Here is a 20,829-nt window from a genome sequence, read left to right as displayed (position 1 = left end):
GAGGTTAGGTCATTTGAGGCCCTATTGGCTTCAGATGTCAAGAGAACCAAGAATACTAGTCCTTAATTTCAGGTCAGTTACCATAATTTAAAATATATTAAGGACATATAAAAGCAATTCAAATGTTCATTAATGATGATTTACATGTTCAGTCAGAAACATACGACTAACAAAAGAACACCTTAGTACAGAAACAAGATGTTCCTCAGGGTTGGTTGGTTGTTTATGTATTTATTTACTTAATACACTTCATTTTTAGAGTAGCTTTAGAGTTACAGAAAAATTGAGCAAAAAGTACAAAGAATTCTCATACAACCTTTTCCCCTCCCATCTTCCACAGGCTCCCCAATCATTAACATCTTGCACCATTATGGTTCATTTGTTATAATTAATGAGCCAACAGTGATACGTTATTATTAACTGAAGTCCAGAGTTGACATTAGGGTTTACTCTGTATTTTCCATTCACTGTTTTCCATTCTCTGCGTTTTGACAAATTACAGTACCCTAGAGAGTACTTTCACTGCCCTAAAAATCACCTCTCTACCTGCCATCCCTCCTTTCCCCTCAACTCTCAGCAACCACTGGTCCTTTCACTGGCTCAATAGTTTTGCCTCTCCCAGAATGTCATGTAATTGCAATCATACAAAATAGAAAGCCTTTTCAGATTGGTTTTCACTTAACAATAAGCATTTAGGGTTTCTCCATGTCTTTTAATGACTTGATGTCTAATTCCTTTTTATCATCTACCTGAGGACTGTATCCTGCAACCCTGCTATAATTGCTTATTAATGTCAGCAGGGTTTTTGTTGTTTATTTAGAATTCTCTACAAAGACAATCATGTTGTGAACAAAGACAGTTGTATTTCGTCCTTCCAAATCTATGTGCATTTTATTTCCTTTTTTTTTTATCACTGCATTCGATAGCACTTCCAGTACAATGCTGAAAAGCAGTGGTGTTCCTTGCCATGTTCCTGATCTTAGTAGGAAAGCATCAAGTTGGAAACATCAAGGATGATGTTAGCTGTAGGGTTTTTTGTAGTATGTTCTTTATCAACTTGAGTAAGTTCTCCTGTATTCCTTCTGTGTTGGGAGGTTTTAACATAAATGCATATTGGATTTTGTCAAATGCTTTTTCTGTACCTGTTGATATGATCATATTTCATCTTTGAGCTGCTAATGCATGCAATGGATTACACTGAATATCAAATGTTGAACAAGCCTTGCATTCCTGATTTGCTAATATTTTGAGGATTTCTGCATCTGTGTTCAATGGAAATACTGATCTGTAGTTTTCCTTTCTTGTAATATCTTTGCCTGGTTTTGGTATTAGGGTAATACTGGCCTCACAAAATGAGTTGGGAAGTGTTATCTCTGCTTTTATTTTCTGAAAGAGATGGTAGAGACTTGGTATCATTTCTACCTTAAGTATCTCAAAAAAAGCACATCAGTGAACCCATTTGGTCCTGGCACTTTGTTTTGGAAAGTTTTATTATTTTTTGAGATGGAGTCTCATTCTGTCACCCAGGCTGGAGTACAGTGGCACAATCTCGGCTCACTGCAACATCCACCTCCTGGGTTCAAGTGATTCTTCTGCCTCAGCTTCCTGAGTAGCTTGGACTACACGCGCATGCCACCATGCCCAGCTAATTTTTTGTATTTTGAGTAGAGACGGGGTTTCACCATGTTGACCAGGCTGGTCTCGAACTCCTGACCTCGTGATCCACCCACCTCAGCCTCCCAAAGTGCTGGGATTACAGGTGTGAGCCACTGCACCCGGCCTTGGAAGGTTATTAATTACTGCTTCGATTTATTTAATAGATATATATGCCTATTGAGGTCTACCTTGTGTGAGCTTTGAGAGAATGCATCTTGCAAGGAATTGGTCCATTTTAGCTAAGTTATCAAATTTATGGACAGAGTTGTCCATGTTTCTTTCTAATCCTTTTGGTGACCACAGGATTAGCTGTGATGGCCTCTTTCATTTTTGGTATTAGCAATATTTGTCTTCTGTTTTTTCTTAAGCTAGCTAGAGGTTTATCAATTTTACTGACCTTTTCAAGGAACCAGTTTTGGGTTTTATCAATTTTCTCTTTTCAATTTCAATGATTTTTACTCTAATGTTTTACCAGGTTACTATGGATTTAATTTGCTCTTCTTTTTCTAGTTTCCTAAAGTGGAAGCTTAGATTACTTGTGTAATCTAGGATCACCAGACTGTATAATCTTAGATTATTTCTATGATCTGATCATGTAATATAGTATACAATCTTCACACTGTCAATAAAAGCCCCACACCAGCTTGATTCTGGCTCTGCTCCAGCCTCAACCCTCCTCTTCATATTCTCAAAAGTCTCTGAGGGCCCAGATCCCTGTCTGGGTACAATGAGCCTTGAAATGACAGTCCAACAGCCCTGGGCAGTAACTGGGCCGTGTGTGTGGGCCTCTTTCCAGGGTCCTGTCTTGGAGAGCAGCTGCTTAAAGAAAATTTGGACTATCACTTACGCTGAAGGCTGGAATGTTCACATATGTACCCTAGGCACTTCATGGCATGGGATGAGCCACAGGTAGGAAGAGAAAGGGAGTAACATGGAGGCAAGCCTAGATCTTCACATGTACAGGATAGATTTTTTTTTAGATAATTTGTTATTTTGATTTATACCTTTTAAATGGATAAACATTAGCTCTGTGGGTCTCCTTTTAAATTGTTTCAGGACATGACAAACATCTGGGATGGGCCTGATGATGTAACCACCACTAAACTAGGATACCTACTTCCTATTCACAATTATGTTAAATTCCATTATGCATATGAAACACACGATTTATATCACATACCACTTATACATATGTAAGTCCTATGAACTTCAGGGATAATTCACAGATGTGCTTAATGCTATTGCCCTGATTATTCAATTTATCTGTGCTTTAAAAAAAGCTTCATAGTCAAGTGGATGCAAGGGATAGGGTTGCAGAAAGGGTGTGGTTATTAATACAATAAGGGAACTACTTGAGGCTAAATCCTGATTCCTTTGTAATCCTGATACAGTACAGATCTCAGATTCCTTTTCAGTTCTGTAAACTAATCATGTTGATGGTTACTCAAATGGAGAAGTGGTAAAAGTTTGATATAACCACACACACACACACACACACACACAGAGTGCATGCAAACCATCGTAAAATCTGACTAAGTCTGTATCTACTAGCAAGGTAACATCGATTTCTTGGACTTGACCATATACTAAGATTGTATATTATCCTTAGAGGAAGTTTGGTGAAGTGTACATGGGAATTCTCTCTACTCATTAAACTTCTTGTGAGGTTATTTTAATTATTACTTTTTTTAAGTTCTTAAAGCTTTACATTCCACAATATACATCTATAAATTATTGTTAGGTGCCCTAAAAACTATTATGGCATCAAACTCAAAACAGAACTTGTCATATTTTATTTCTAAGCAAAGTTTTCACTTTAGATGTCTTAAATTGACAATTTTCTGCTCAGTGTAAATTCTAACATAATCTTATTTGTATTTCTGCCAAAAATTTTCACAAATTCAAAAAAATCTGTAAGGTGTTATGCCTGTATTAACCATTTGATATTACACAGAATATCACTTCCTAACAAAAGTTGTCCTATAATTGTTGCAGTTTATGGGTTTATCCCCTACTATTACTTTGGAATAACGTAAGGCGAGTTTGTGGATAGTTACTGAACATTCAGGATGTCAACAGGGCTTTCTCCACAGTGTGAATACTCTGAGGCATTATGGAGACTGACTTATGGCTGGAAATTTCTAATATCCATTTCATTCATAAGGTTTTTCTCCTATGTGTCTTCTCTGATGTACAATGAGATTTGACTTTTGAGAGAAAGTTTTCCTGCATTTGTTACATTCATAGGGCTTTTCCCCTGTATGTGATCTCTGATGTTGAGCAAGTTCTGATTTACGGTAGAAGATTTTTCCACATTCATTACATTGACAAGATTTCTCTCCTGTGTGAGCCCTGTAATGTACTGCGAGTGATGATTTGTGCCTGAAGAATTTCCCACATTCATTGCATTCATAGGGTTTCTCCCCTGTGTGCTTTCTCTCATGGAAAATAAGTCCTGACTTTACACAGAAAGATTTTCCACATTCGTTACATTTATAGGGCTTTTCTTGTGTATGGGTTCTCTGATGTACAATTAGAGCTGACTTATGGCAGAAAGCTTTTCCACACTCATTACATTTATAGGGTTTCTCCCCTATGTGAATTCTCTGATGCTGAGTCAGTTGTGACTTCTGGTAGAAGGTTTTTCCACATTCTTTACATTCATAGGGTTTCTCCCCTGTATGTGTTCTATTATGTTTAGTTAGGTATGATTTATTGTAAAAGATTTTTCCACATTCATGACATTCATAGGGGTTCTCCCCTGTGTGTGTTCTATAATGTTGAGAGAGGGTTGACTTATGGCTAAAGAATTTCCCACACTCAGGACATGCAAAGGGTTTCTCCCCTGTGTGCGTTCTCTGATGTACTGTGAGGTCTGACTTTAAGCAGAAGGTTTTCCCACATTCGTAACATTCATAAGGTTTCCACCCTGTATGAATTATCTGATGCCTGGTGAGTAATGACTTGTGGTAGAAAGTTTTCCCACATGCATTACATTCATAAGATTTATCTCCTATGTGAATTCTCTGATGCTGTGTAAGATTTGACTTTTCACCAAAGGATTTCCCACACTCAAGGCATTCAAAAGGTTTCTCACCTGTGTGAGTTCTCTGGTGTACTTTAAGGTGCGAAGTCACACGGAAGGATTTTCCACATTCATAACATTCATAGGGTTTCAGCCCTGTGTGTGTTCTCTGATGTTTAGTGAGGTCAGATTTCTGGCAAAAAGTTTTCCCACACACATTACATTGATAGGGTTTCTCCCCTGTATGTGTTCTCTGGTGTAATGTGAGGGCTGACTTATGGCTAAAGGCTTTCCCACATTCATTGCATTCAAAAGGTTTCTCCCCTGTGTGTGATCTCTGATGTTTAGTGAGGTTTGACTTATCCCAGAAAGCTTTTTCACATTCATTACATTGAAAGGGTTTCTCTCCTGTGTGCACCCTCTGATGTCGAGTGAGATATGACTTCTCCCAGAAAGCTTTCCCACATTCATTACATTCAAAGGGTTTGTCTCCTTTATCACCTTTCTGAAGCTGTGGCAGACACAATTTCCTCCTGAAATTATTCCCACTTTCACCACAATCATAGCGTTTCATAGATACCCCATGATGTTTAGAAAGGGTGGACTTCACACATAGGAACTTCTCACAGTCACTAAATTCATAGTGATTGTCCTTTGACGGAGTTATCTGATGGAACAAGAGGGATGAACTATCACACAAAGTTCTCCCAAATTCATTATATTCACAGTTATTCTCTTCTGCGTTCTCTCTCTCCTGTGTATTGAATACTGCCTTTTCAAGGAGGGTTTCCTGACATATACTGTATTCAAAATTGTGCTCTAAAGTTTGAATCTTCTCATGCTGCAAAGTGTCCTCATGATGACTCAGTGTGTTCCTATTTTTCAAAACTTCATTTTTCTCTCGAGTATGAGTTTCGTCATGCTTAATATTGAGTAACAATTTCCCACAGGCATTAAATTCATCAGACTTTTTTCCTAAATAGTTTATCTTACTGATAAGTTCTGAAACAGTGTTGAAACTCATTCCACATGAGTAACACTGACAGAGCATTTTTCTGGAAGGAAAAGAGCTTACGTCCACATTAAATGGTATTCCTATTACATCACATTGTTCCTTAGTCAGCATTTCATTATTGACGAATACAACTTCCCACACATGTTTAGATTGGTTTTCTTGGCTCCTCTCTTTCAGGTGATCAGCTGTCCAGACTTCTAGAAATGAGCAAAATTAATCTTACCATATAAATACCAAAACATTTCTTAGGGAAGGAAATCGCTATACAAATGCCCCATGTTGTAGGTGACTGGTTTTTTGGCCAATTTCCAAAGATGAACATAATTGCAAGTGCATATTTTTTGTATTTCATGGGTTTGGGATGAAAAAACAAAAACAAAAACTAGAAACAGAAGGCCTAGGCTAGTGGAAAAACAGAGAGGAATTTAACTATTTGAATGCACACATTTGGTTTCTAGTGTAAGAAGAATAACAGCAACTGCTTACATCTGCATTTCCCCATGCATGCCCCCAAGAATTATAAAGGTCACCATAAGTGGAGCAAATAACATTATCTATAACAATCTGTGACTTTAACATAACTAGGTGATGGAGAATATTACTAATTTCAAATCACCACTAAGCAATAGATATTCAAATACAGCAAAAAGTGACAGCCCATGCCTACAAAGAGAGTCAGCCAGAGACTGTGGTGATTACATGGAATAGAGGAGACAGGCAGCCCAGAGAAGATGAAACACAAAACTACTCCCAGAAAGGGAAAGTTTCACTATGAGTGGGAAAATACTCAGAAGATGTCTGAGTTCACGTAGATTAAAGCTCAGGCTACTGGGAAATCCAAGAGAAGAGACTTGGACTGTATATAAACTAAAGAGGCAAAGGGTAATCAAACTCAGGAATGAAGTTGTAAAGAGGACAGAGTAATCACAGAAAATAAGACTTGTAATTCAAGTCTTATTAAGACTTATTAAAGACATTCCTTATTAAGGAATCTGTTATGGACTAAACTGTGCCCCCCAAAAATGTGTATGTTAAAACCCCAACCTCCAGTGCGACTGTATTTGAAGATGGGGACTTTAAGGAGATTAACTAAGGTTAAATGAGGTCATAAGGGTAAAACACCAATACAATGGCATTGGTGTCCTTTTAAGAAGAGGAGACTGGAAAGCACATGCATGAGCTCTCTTTCTCCCCCAACCCGCCACCCCCAACCACTGGTCATATGCACAGAGAAAGGCTGTGTGAGGACACCAGAAGAAAATGCCATCTGCAAGCCAAGGAGTGACACTTAACCAGAAACCAACCCTGCTGGCACCTTGACTTTAGACTTCCAGCCTCCACAATTGTGAGAAAATTTATTTAAGCCACCCAGTCTGTTGGATTTTGTTACAGCAGCCTTAGTAAACTAATACAGAGCCAAAGGGGAAACTACACTTGACTGAAACTTGAATAAACAGCATTGTAAAGGAGAATGAAACAAGAAAATGAAGAAGCAATAATTTTAAGAGTAAGAAAAAAGAAAATTGGACCAGAAAGAAAGTTCTGGATAAAGATGTTCTACAATTAAATAAATAAATTATAATACAGTATATATGTTATTGCAGTCCTTAAAGAAAAACAAAAACAGAATAAATCTAATATTAAAAAGTATAATCTAAGAAAACTGTCCAAAAATAAAAGACCTGATCCACATATTCAAAGGAACCATCACGAACCTAGGAAAAATGTTCAGCAACAGTTTTCTCCAAAACATATCTTAATAAAACTACTAGATGTTAAAATTGAAGAAAAAGTACTCTGGACAAAAAGACCAAGTCTCAGCAAACTTTTACTTTGAGTCTTAAAATCAGGTAATTCTATCCATACAACTCAGCTTTTATTTTTCAAAGTTTTAGTTATTCTAGTTCCTGTGTATTTCCACATAAAGTTTAGAATTACGTACCCAATTACTACAAGAAATCCTGCTAATTACTACATGGAATTATATTATTTTGAATCTGTAAGTCATGTTAACGACAAAACATGTTAGCAATATTGAGCTTTCTGACATAAGCAGGGAGTTCCACTTGTTTAGGTCTTCAATTTCTCTCTGTAGTGGATTATTGTTTCTAGTGTGGTCTTTCACATCTTTTGCCAGACATAGCTGCAAAAAAAATATTTTTGATACTATTGCAAATGGAACTTTTAACAATTTCAAGTTCCAATTGATCATTGCTAATATATAGAAGTAAAATTCATTTTTACATATTTTTCTCCTGCCACCTAGCTACACTTAATAATTATAGTCATTCTTTTTCCCATTCTTTTTCTTGGGAGACTCCATTAGATTTCCTACATAGATAATCATATCTTTTCTGAATAAAGACATTTCTACTTCTTTTCCATTCTAGTCTCCTTTCTTTTTCTTCCCTGGTTATACTAGGTAGTATATATTACACTATCAAGTATGGGTGGACATCCTTGTCATGTTCCTGATATTGGAAAGAAATCATTCCATTTTTCACAATTATATACAATGTCAATTGTATATTTTCTATAGATGACTTTTATCAGATTAAAGAAAGTTATCTTCTATTCTTCATTTGAGAGTTTTAATCAGAAATGGATGCTAAATTTTATCAAATGACTTCTCTGCATATATGGAAATGGTCATATGGGTTTGACTTTTTTTCTATTTTTTTCTTTTTAATACAGGGCAGAGATGACTACATAATTGATGGGGCCAGTGCAAAATAAAAATGTGAGCTCAGTTACTCAGAATGTATAAAAAGAAGTATAGTAAAAGGTAAAATAAATTTTGCTTTTTTCTTTTAATATATTTTATTACTTGTAAAATGTAATAGGTATAATCGTAATATATAACAACATAAATTTACAAATCACAAAAAAGTTTTGTTGTAATAACTTTAAATGATACAATAATTACTAATAGTTTGTTAATATGATATCTTGATTGATCATAAGATTTTCTGGCCCTCTTTTTGCAAATTCATTTAAGTCATCAAAATTTATATTTTTAGCAAGTTTATTTTCAATATATAATTGAAAGTAACATGTATTCTTGGCAAATGCAAGGTAAGTAATTTTTGTTAATTTTTAATTTTGAGAAGGTTTTCAGCTGATGGAACCTGTTGGTTCTTTATACATTGTGACAATATGGGTTAAATTTCTGATTTCTGATACTTTATTGCACAATAAAAGTTAAAAAAAAATACAAGTTTTGGTATATATAGACAAAGACTGGAGTAGCAGTTCTCTGAAATTAATTCTTCGTGAATATTAGTTTTGTACAAAGCAGAATTCAATTTTACATGTAAATTTATACAATGGCATTTTAATGTTTCCTCTGACATTTCCTACATCTTGTACAAGAAACAAAAAATGGCTTCATGATTTGCATACAATTGGAAACACCTGTTTATGCAGTGTATTGCTGTATTTCCAAATGCAAAAAAAAACTATTTTTAAAATTGACTTCTTTGTTAATACTTGATTCATCCAAAATTTTATAAGAAAATCATGTTCTCTCCCATCAAATGAAATTCCTATTTCTAAGCCTGTGGATATTTACTTTGCAATGTTGCAGCAGTTCTTAAGACCAGAGAATCTACACTCCAAAGAATTCTAGGAACTGCCTAGTGTGCCTTAACACAATGTCCACAAGTATGCTTTTATTTTCTAATACTTTACTGACAATGATGACTGCCTGAAAGCTGGAAGTTACTGCCCCAGTATTCAGTCCAGAAAATTAGTATTTCCTAAGAATGTCAGAGGGACAGGCTTAGGGGAGACACTAGTAAGCCAGCCTCACACTGTGGGTCCTCTCTGGAGTGCAACTGTTCGTGAGTTTGCTGCTGCTGCAACCAATGCAGACAAAGGTCATGGCCCTGGCTACCCACACAATTCCAGGACACTCCCAGGCCGTACTACACAGACCAACAGCTTAGTAGGGCACTGCCTCTCAAGTATCCTGTCTACTTGCACACATAGTCCAGTGTCCATCAGACTTCACACACAAATCACAAGTTCAAAGATAAAACTGTGAAGAACTTCAAGATGGCAACAACAGGGCATTAAGCCAAGTACAGGATCCCTTCTTACAAGAGTGCAGCAACGTGTGACTGCACAGGTCACCTAGCTATGAAGTTGGCCTAGACACAGGGAATTACACTGACTGCTTTTCAAATGTTGAAAAAGCCTGCCAGGGATTAACCACACTTGGTCATGAGGTATTAATAACCATGTTATACGCCACTGGTTTCCAATCCCTAGAGTATTTGAATTTATGTTCATGAAGGACATTGGTCTATAGCTTTCTTTCCTTGCAATGTCTTTATCTGGTTTTGTTATTAGGGCAATGCTGGACTCAAAGAATGATTTAGGAAGTATTCCCTCTCCTTGAATTTTCTGGAAAAGTCTGTAAAGAAGCGGTAATATTAATTGTTTGCTGGAATTCACTACTGAAGCATCTGAAGACCTGAGGTTTTCTTTGTGGAAAGGCTATCTGTTTTGGAGTAAGTGGTAGTAGCTGTTTATTTGAAGGAAACTGTTCATTTCATCAAAATCGTCAAACTGATAACTTACAGGTATAGTATTTCCTCACTTCCTTCATAATATCTATAGAATCTTCAGTGATTCATCATTCTTATTTTTGATATTGATAATCTGTTCCACCTAGAAGTTTATCCATTTTATCGATCTTCTCAATGAAACAGCTTTTGGTTTCACTGATTTTCTCAATTGTTTTTCTGGTTTTACAGATTATATTGTTCTCCATTTTGTTTTTTGTTATTTCCTTTCTTCTACTACTATATGGATTTGTATTCTTTTCTACATTCTCAAAGTGGAAGTAGCTAAGACCATTGATTTAGACCTTTCTTCTTATCCAACACAAGTTAAACTTCATACATGTGTATATTAGATACATACATATACATAAACACATACACATATGAAATTCCCTATATGTGAAATTTACACATTAATATACATCACACATAATACATTATATCCTATATATGAGAAACTTCATATATGCATTTACATATGGTAGATATATACATACATAATACAAACACACACAATGCGTATTTGTGTTGCCTAAGAAAGATCTCAAATCAATGACCTCAGGTGCTTCCACCTTAAAAAGCTAGAAAAAAGCAAATTAAAGCCAAAAGCAAGTAGAAAAAATGAGTAAGGATCAAATGGAAAACAATGAAATCAATGTACTCATTATATGTATTTTATATTTGCTATATCTAAATTTCCTATATGTAAATTTCCCATAAATTCTGTTTTCATTAACCCAAAGTTCAAAATACTTTCTAATTTCCCCTTTGAACACTTCTTTGAAGAATCCATTATGTAGAAGTATATTCAGTTTCCAACTATTAGGGATTTTATAGATACTTCTGTTATTGATTTTTAATTTAACTAAATTTAAACCCCTTATGGTGGGAGAAAATACTCTACATTACTTCAATCCTTTTACATTTATTAAGATTTGCTTTATAATCAAGAATGTGATTTACCTTTGTTAATATATTCATTCATCTGTCCTTGAAAAGAATGTATATTCCACTGTTTTATTTGGGGAGGAGGGTGCAAAAGATATTTTATAAATGTCAATTAAGTTATTTAGGGTTAAGTCTATTATATCTTTGCTCCTTTTCCATTTCCTGTTTTATCAATTATTAAAAGGATGCTAAAACCTCTGATTATAACTGTGGATCTATTTCTCCTTCCAGGTCTATCAGATTTTGCTTCAGATATTTTGTAAATCTGTTACTAACCTAAAGTTTAGGATTGTTAAATCCTCTCAATGAATTGATCTCTATCAATATGAAAAAAATCTTTATCACTGGTATTCCTGGCTCTGAAAGCTACTTCATCTGGCTGTCACAGCACTGCAGCCTTGTGAATAATTTTACCATTCTATGTCTTTTCCCATTCTTTTTATCTATTTTTCTTTGAATCTAACATGTTTCCTTTATAGGCAGCATGACTGGATCTTATTTTTATTTATCTTATCCAGAAATCTCTGCCTTTAAATGGGGTGTTTTAGACTATTTATATTTTCTGTGATCATCAATGTTTATAAAAGCTTTTGCAGTGTACTTTTCAGTAATAGTACATATATGGATCTTCCAATAGTATATACTTCTTTTTCACAGCCTTTTTAGGCTATGACTGTCATATATTTTAAATATATGTTATAAACCCCATAATTCATTTGATATTATTTTTGTATAAAGTCAATATCCTTTTTAGAGATTTACGTAAAGAAAAATATCTTGTATACATATCCAAGTAGTCAACATTTCTTGTCCTTCATCCCCCTAGGTAGAGATCCAGATTTCCATCAGACATCAGAACACCTCTCGTGGTGCAGGTCTGCTGGAAAGGAAATCTTTCAGCTTTGTTTAACTGGAATGTCCATATTTCTTCACTGTTTCTTATAGCTATTTTTACTGAGTATATAACTCTATGTTGAGTTTTTTTGTTTTTAAAACTAATGTTCTACTATTTTCTCTGTTGCCTCATTTAAGGAGAAATCTGCTATCATCCTTACCTTTGTTCCTCCATAAAACATGTCCTTTGTCTCTGGCTGCTTTGAGGATTTCATTTTAACACTGATTTAGAGCATTCTGGTTATGACTCATGTGGCTTGGTGTAGTTTTCTTCATGCCTCTTGTGCTCAGGGTTTGATGAAGCTTCTTAGATCAGTAAGTTCCCATCACATTTGGAAATTTTTTCATCATCTCAAAATATTGTTTTCTGTTCTTTTCCCACTTTCCTTTTACAGACTCCAATTCCATTTGTGTTAGAGACTACCTGAAGTTCTCTTAAAGCTCATAGGGGCTTGCCTTTTTTTTTTTTTTTTTTTGAGACAGTCTTGCTCTGTCGCCAGGCTGGAGTGCAGTGGTGCAATCTCAGCTCACTGCAACCTCCACCTCCCATGTTCAATGATTGTCCTGCCTCAGCCTCCCAAGTAGCTGGGACTACAGGCTACAGGCACCTGCGACCATGCACAGATAATTATGTATTTTTAGTAGAGACGGGGTTTCACCATGTTGGCTGACATAGTCTCGATCTCTTGACCTCGTGATCCACATGCCTCAGCCTCCAAAAGTGCTGGGATTACAGGCATGAGCCACCACACCCAGCCCAAGGGCCTGCTTATTTTTCAAATATGTTTTTTCTCTGTTTCATTTGGATGGCTTCTATTACTATGTTAAGTTCACTAATCTTTTTCTTCTGCAGTGTTTAAACTGCCATTAGGTGTTGCCCTATGGGTTATTCTTTTTTTTTTTTTTGGGGGGGGGGGAGACGGTCTCACTCTGTCACCCAGGCTGCAGTGCAGAGGTGCAATCTTCGCTCACTGAAACATCCACCTCCCAGGCTCAAGTGATCCTCCCACCTCAGCCTCTCAAGTAGCTAGGACCACAGGCACGCCCCACCACACCCAGCTAATTTTTTTGCTGTTGCATTTTTGGTACAGACAAGGTTTCACCATGTTGCCCAGGCTGGTCTCAAACTCCTGAGCTCAGGAGATCTTTGCCTTGGCCTCCCAAAGTGCTGGGATTACAGGCATAAGACACCAATGGCTGGCCATGTATTTCTCATCTCAAACATTATAGTTTTCATTTCTAGAAATCTGATTTCTATCTTTTCTGTTATACTGAATTTTGATTTGGTTTTTTTTTTTTAAATCTTCTGTGTCTCTAGTTAAGTTTTAGAACATATGGAATCCAATTATAATACTGTTTTCAATGAACTTGTCAGTTAATTCCAATATCTATGGCAATTCTGAGTCCATTTCAATTTCCTGGTTAGTCTCTTTGAGAAAGCTCATGTTTTCCCATATGTCTGTAAGTCTGGTAATATTTTAATGGATGGAAGACTGAGAGTTTTACTTGGTTGGATGCTGGGTACTTTTGGCTTCCTATAAGTATTTTTGTGCTTTGTTCTAGGATGCACTTAAGTCACTTGGAAACAATGTGACACTTTGAGGTCTTGCTTTTATGATTTGTTAGGCAAATCTGGAGCAGTGCTCAGTTTGGGGCACATTACTCCTCACCACGGAGAAAAGACCTTTCTGAACACTCTACCCAATACTCTGAATTATGAGTTTTTCTACTCTGGCTGGCAGGATCAGTCCTTTTCCTTGTCCTGTGTGAGTACTGTGTACTATTCCCTCTGATTCTTTTCTGAAGCTATTTCACTCATTTCCTCATATACATGAGCTGATTAGTACTTTGCTGAACATTCATGGAGGCCCCTTTACAGATCTCCAGACCTCTCTCTGTGTGCATCTATCTCCTGCAAGCCACCAGCACTCCTCAACCCCCACAGCTTCAGGTTCTAGGAAAGAACTGCCAAAAGGCCTTGAGCCAGCCTCCTCCACCACCCCAATTAAAATATCCAGCCCAGTCATGGCAGTCTGAGAATACTGGAGTACAATGCCCACCTAGCTCATTGAGAAGAGATTCCAAAAGAAACCAAGAAGACCAGGCACTACTGCCCCAACCCAGATCCCTGATCATAAAGCACAGTATCACCCACCCAGAGAAAAGCAAAACACTGCTGTGGCCTCCAGATCCCGAATAATGGAGCAAGACTCTCACCTAGGGTCAGCTGTAAGGACAGAGAGTTCCAAAACTCTCCTCCAGAAAACTCACTTTGTTCAGAACAGAGTGTGGGTGAGTGCAAGCCTAAGGTCACCCTCAAAAAGAATGGAAATTCAATGACAACCAATTAAGAAGAGGGTGGCAGTTCTATGACAGCAATAAGCTAAACCACAGACCAACTGAAAGTTTACTGGAGAGAGCAAGGGAAAGAGATGGCTAAGAAGAGACATCCAGGGCAATTAGATGTGTTCCTATCTACCAGAAACACTTATACAAATACATACACAGATTTTCTACAGTAACGATTTTTAAATTTATGTTTTCTAGGAGGTGACTTTCAGAATGGCAACATAAAAAGCAAACTCAAAGCCTCAAAGACAACCCTCTAGAAGGAACCCAAATTTAACAAGAGCAAACTAAGGGCAACATATGGTCCAGGACACTGTTGAAAACAATAGAGCGATACGTCAGCAATCAGTAGCGGCTATCAGCAAAGTGTAACAGCAACAGAGGCAGACAGGCTAACACAGCAATCACAGAAAGAGACACTCAAAGAGAGCACTGTTAACACCACTGCCATCCTAAAGATAGTGTGCATTTCCAAGGTGGAGCCCTCTGACAAGCAACATCAGTGAGAACCCAATGGGAGTGAAAAAGCTTCTCTCAAATAGTACAGTCAAGTCACCTAAATAAATAAACAAGCCCTAGAGAGAATAGAGGAACCAGTATCTAGAGGAAGCACAAAGTATTCTCTAAAATGTCTATACTTCAACAAAAAAATTACAAGACATTCAAAGAAACAGGAGACTGTCACCTATATACAGGAAAAACGACAGGCAACAGCAACTGCCCTTGAGAAGATCCAGCTATCAGACTTAGCTGACCTCAAAGCAGCTATTATAAATATGTTCGGGCCGGATGTGGTGGCTCACACCTGTAATCCCAGTACTTTGGGAGGTCGAGGCAGGTGGGTCACCTGAGGTCAGGAGTTCAAGATCAACCTGGGCAACATGGTGAAACCCCGTCTCTACTAAAAACACAAAAATTAGCTGGGTGTGGTGGCAGGCACTTGTAATCCCAGCTACTCTAGAGGCTGAGGCAAGAGAATGAGTTGAACTTGGGAGGCGGAGGTTGCAGTGAGCTGAGATCATGCCTCTGAACTCCAGCCTGGGTGACAGAGCAAGACTGTATCAAAATAAAAAATAAAAATAAATATGTTCATAAGGAAACACTACTTAGAAAAGGGAGGTATGATGATGCCTCATCAAACAGAAAATATCAATAAGAAGACAGAAAAGAATACAATGAAAATTCTGGATTCAAAAATTATAACTGCAATGGAAAACTCACCAGAATGACTCAACAAAAGATTGGGCCAGGCAGGGTGGCTCATGCCTGAAATCCCAGCACTTTGGGAGGCCAAGGCAGGTGAATCATCTGAGGTCAGGAGTTCAAGACCAGCCTGACCAATATGGTGAAACCCTGTCTCTACCAAAAATACAAAAAAAATTGCTGAGTGTGGGAGCGCATGCACCTGTAATCCCAGCTACTTTGGAGGTTGAGGCAAGAGAATCGCTTGAACCCGGGAGGCGGAGGTTGCAGTGAGATGAGATACTGCCATTGCACTCCAGCCTGGGTAACAAGAGAGAAACTCCATCTCAAAAAAAAAAAAAGAGAGGGTGGAGCCAAGATGGCCGAATAGGAACAGCTCCGGTCTCCAGCTCCCAGCCCCAGCGACACAGAAGACGGATGATTTCTGCATTTCTGCTTGAGGTACCGGTTTCATCTCACTAGGGAGTGCCTAACAGTGGGTGCAGGACAGTCGGTGAAGCGCACTGTGCACGAGCCGAAGCAGGGCGAGGCATTACCTCACTCGGGAAGCGCAAGGGGTCAGGGAGTTCCCTTTCCTAGTCAAAGAAAGGGGAAACAGACGGCACCTGGAATATCGGGTCAGTCCCACCCCAATACTGCGCTTTTCCAACGGGCCTGGAAAACGGCACACTAGGAGATTGTGTCCCGCACCTGGCTCGGAGGGTCCTGTGCCCACGGAGTCTCGCTGATTGCTAGCACAGCAGTCTGAGATCAAGCTGCAAGGCGGCAGCGAGGCTGGGGGAGGGGCGCCCGCCATTGCCCAGGCTTGCTTAGGTAAACAAAGCAGCCAGGAAGCTCGAACTGGGTGGAGCCCACCACAGCTCAAGGAGGCCTGCCTGCCTCTGTAGGCTCCACCTCTGGGGGCAGGGCACAGACAAAAACTCAGCAAGAACCTCCACAGACTTAAAGGTCCCTGTCTGACTGACAGCTTTGAAGAGAGTAGTGGTTCTCCCAGCACGCAGCTGGAGATCTGAGAACGGACAGACTGCCTCCTAAAGTGGGTCCCTCACCCCTGAGCAGCCTAACTGGGAGGCACCCCCCCAGTAGGGACAGACTGACACCTCATTCAACCGGGTACTCCTCTGAGACAAAACTTTCAGACGAACTATCAGACAGCTGAATTTGTGGTCTCACAAAAATCCGCTGTTCTGCAGCCACCGCTGCTGACACCCAGCCAAACAGGGTCTGGAGTGGACCTCTAGTAAACTCCAACAGACCTGCAGCTGAGGGTCCTGTCTGGTAGAAGGAAAACTAACAAACAGAAAGGACATCCACACCAAAAACCCATCTGTACATCACCATCATCAAAGACCAAAAGTAGATAAAACCACAAAGATGGGGAAAAAACAGAACAAAAAAACTGGAAACTCTAAAAAACAGAGCACCTCTCCTCCTCCAAAGGAACGCAGTTCCTCACCAGCAACGGAACAAAGCTGGATGAAGGATGACTTTGATGAGTTGAGAGAAGAAGGCTTCAGACGATCAAACTACTCTGAGCTACGAGAGGAAATTCAAAACAATAGCAAAGAAGTTAAAAACTTTGAAAAAATATTAGAAGAATGGATAACTAGAATAACCAATGGAGAGAAGGGCTTAAAGGAGCTGATGGAGCTGAAAGCCAAGTTTCGAGAACTACGCGAAGATTGCAGAAGCCTCAGTAGCAGATGCGATCAACTGGAAGAAAGGGTATCGCTGATGGAAGATGAAATGAATGAAATGAAGAGAGAAGGGAAGTTTAGAGAAAAAAGAATAAAAAGAAATGAACAAAGCCTCCAAGAAATTTGGGACTATGTGAAAAGACCAAACCTACGTCTGATTGGTGTACCTGAAAATGATGGGGAGAATGGAACCAAGTTGGAAAACACTCTGCAAGATATTATCCAGGAGAACTTCCCCAATCTAGCAAGGCAGGCCAGCATTCAGATTCAGGAAATACAGAGAACGCCACAAAGATACTCCTCGAGAAGGGCAACTCCAAGACACATAATTGTCAGATTCACCAAAGTTGAAATGAAGGAAAAAATGTTAAGGGCAGCCAGAGAGAAAGGTCGGATTACCCACAAAGGGAAGCCCATCAGACTAACAGCTGATCTCTCAGCAGAAACTCTACAAGCCAGAAGAGAGTGGGGGCCGATATTCAACATTCTTAAAGAATTTTCAACCCAGAATTTGCTATCCTGCCAAACTAAGCTTCATAAGTGAAGGAGAAATAAAATACTTTACAGACAAGCAAACGCTGAGTGATTTTGTCACCACCAGGCCTGCCCTAAAAGAGCTCCTGAAGGAAGCACTAAACATGGAAAGGAACAACCAGTACCAGCCACTGCAAAAACATGCCAAATTGTAAAGACCATCAAGGCTAGGAAGAAACAATAACAACTAACGAGCAAAATAACCAACTAACATCATAATGACAGGATCAGATTCACACATAACAATATTAACGTTAAATGTAAATGGGCTAAATGCTCCAATCAAAAGACACAGACTGGCAAACTGGATAAGGAGTCAGGACCCATCAGTGTGCTGTATTCAGGAAACCCATCTCACGTGCAGAGACACACATAGACTCAAAATAAAGGGATGGAGGAAGATCTATCAAGCAACTGGAAAACAAAAAAAGGCAGGGGTTGCAATCCTAGTCTCTGATAAAATAGACTTTAAACCAACAAAGATCAAAAGAGACAAAGAAGGCCATTACATAATGGTAAAGGGATCAATTCAACAAGAAGAGCTAACTATCCTAAATATATATGCACCGAACACAGAAGCACCCAGATTCATAAAGCAAGTCCTCAGTGACCTACAAAGGGACTTAAACTCCCACACAATAATAATGGGAGATTTTAACACTCCACTGTCAACATTAGACAGATCAACGAGACAGAAAGTTAACAAGGATATCCAGGAATTGAACTCAGCTCTACATAAAGTGGACCTAATAGACATCTACAGAACTCTCCACCCCAAGTCAACAGAATATACATTTTTTTCAGCACCACACCACACCTATTCCAAAATTGACCACATAGTTGGTAGTAAAGCTCTCCTCAGCAAATGTAAAAGAACAGAAATTATAACAAACTGTCTCTCAGACCACAGTGCAATCAAACTAGAACTCAGGATTAAGAAATTCACTCAAAACCGCTCAACTACATGGAAACTGAACAACCTGCTCCTGAATGACTATTGGGTACATAATGAAATGAAGGCAGAAATAAAGATGTTCTTTGAAACCAACGAGAACAAAGATACAACATACCAGAATCTCTGGGACACATTCAAAGCAGTGTGTAGAGGGAAATTTATAGCACTAAATGCCCACAACAGAAAGCAAGAAAGATCCAAAATTGACACCCTAACATCACAATTAAAAGAACTAGAAAAGCAAGAGCAAACACATTCAAAAGCTAGCAGAAGGCTAGAAATAACTAAAATCAGAGCAGAACTGAAGGAAATAGAGACACAAAAAACCCTTCAAAAAATTAATGAATCCAGGAGCTGGTTTTTTGAAAAGATCAACAAAATTGATGGACCGCTAGCAAGACTAATAAAGAAGAAAAGAGAGAAGAATCAAATAGATGCAATAAAAAACGAAAAAGGGGATATCACCACCGATCCCACAGAAATACAATCTACCATCAGAGAATACTACAAACACCTCTATGCAAATAAACTAGAAAATCTAGAAGAAATGGATAAATTCCTTGACAAATACACCCTCCCAAGACTAAACCAGGAAGAAGTTGAATCTCTGAATAGACCAATAACAGGTTCTGAAATTGTGGCAATAATCAATAGCTTACCAACCAAAAAGAGTCCAGGACCTGACGGATTCACAGCTGAATTCTACCAGAGGTACAAGGAGGAACTGGTACCATTCCTTCTGAAACTATTCCAATCGATAGAAAAAGAGGGAATCCTCCCTAACACATTTTATGAAGCCAGCATCGTCCTGATACCAAAACCTGGCAGAGACATAACCAAAAAAGAGAATTTCAGACCAATATCCTTGATGAACATTGATGCAAAAATCCTCAGTAAAATACTGGCAAACCGAATCCAGCAGCACATCAAAAAGCTTATCCACCATGATCAAGTGGGCTTCATCCCTGGGATGCAAGGCTGGTTCAACATACGCAAATCAATAAATGTAATCCAGCATATAAACAGAACCAAAGACAAAAACCACATGATTATCTCAATAGATGCAGAAAAGGCCTTTGACAAAATTCAACAACCCTTCATGCTAAAAACTCTCAATAAATTAGGTATTGATGGGACGTATCTCAAAATAATAAGAGCTATCTATGACAAACCCACAGCCAATATCATACTGAATGGGCAAAAACTGGAAGCATTCCCTCTGAAAACTGGCACAAGACAGGGATGCCCTCTCTCACCACTCCTATTCAACATAGTGCTGGAAGTTCTGGCCAGAGCAATCAGGCAGGAGAAGGAAATAAAGGGTATTCAACTAGGAAAAGAGGAAGTCAAATTGTCCCTGTTTGCAGATGACATGATTGTATATCTAGAAAACCCCATTGTCTCAGCCCAAAATCTCCTTAAGCTGATTAGCAACTTCAGCAAAGTCTCAGGATACAAAATTAATGTACAAAAATCACAAGCATTCTTGTACACCAATAACAGACAAACAGAGAGCCAAATCATGAGTGAACTCCCATTCACAATTGCTTCAAAGAGAATAAAATACCTAGGAATCCAACTTACAAGGGATGTGAAGGACCTCTTCAAGGAGAACTACAAACCACTGCTCAATGAAATCAAAGAGGATACAAACAAATGGAAGAACATTCCATGCTCATGGGTTGGAAGAATCAATATCGTGAAAATGGCCATACTGCCCAAGGTCATTTATAGATTCAATGCCATCCCCATCAAGCTACCAATGACTTTCTTCACAGAATTGGAAAAAACTACTTTAAAGTTCATATGGAACCAAAAAAGAGCCCGCATCGCCAAGTCAATCCTAAGCCAAAAGAACAAAGCTGGAGGCATCACGCTACCTGACTTCAAACTATACTACAAGGCTACAGTAACCAAAACAGCATGGTACTGGTACCACAACAGAGACATAGATCAATGGAACAGAACAGAGCCCTCAGAAATGA

At 38.4% G+C, this 20,829-nt stretch overlaps 1 protein-coding gene across 4 annotated transcripts in view; it reads right to left on the bottom strand.

The window, feature by feature from the left end:
* Positions 1-209: 209 nt before the first annotated feature.
* Positions 210-20,829, bottom strand: part of LOC116461506 (zinc finger protein 33A) — a 61,786-nt gene continuing 41,166 nt past the window's right edge. For 2 of the 4 annotated variants that reach the window (XM_058436527.1, XM_058436529.1), the window contains one exon: positions 210-5,893. In XM_058436527.1, coding sequence (XP_058292510.1) covers positions 3,810-5,893 — 2,084 coding nt within the window. In that variant the 3' untranslated portion in view covers positions 210-3,809. The remainder of the gene's footprint in view (positions 5,894-20,829) is intronic. The other 2 variants (XM_058436528.1, XM_058436530.1) reach the window with 1 other exon arrangement.

Source organism: Hylobates moloch, unplaced genomic scaffold (assembly GCF_009828535.3).
Source record: "Hylobates moloch isolate HMO894 unplaced genomic scaffold, HMol_V3 SCAFFOLD_3, whole genome shotgun sequence".
In the NCBI taxonomy this organism is placed as follows: domain Eukaryota; kingdom Metazoa; phylum Chordata; class Mammalia; order Primates; family Hylobatidae; genus Hylobates; species Hylobates moloch.
This window is presented reverse-complemented; position numbering and strand designations above follow the sequence as displayed.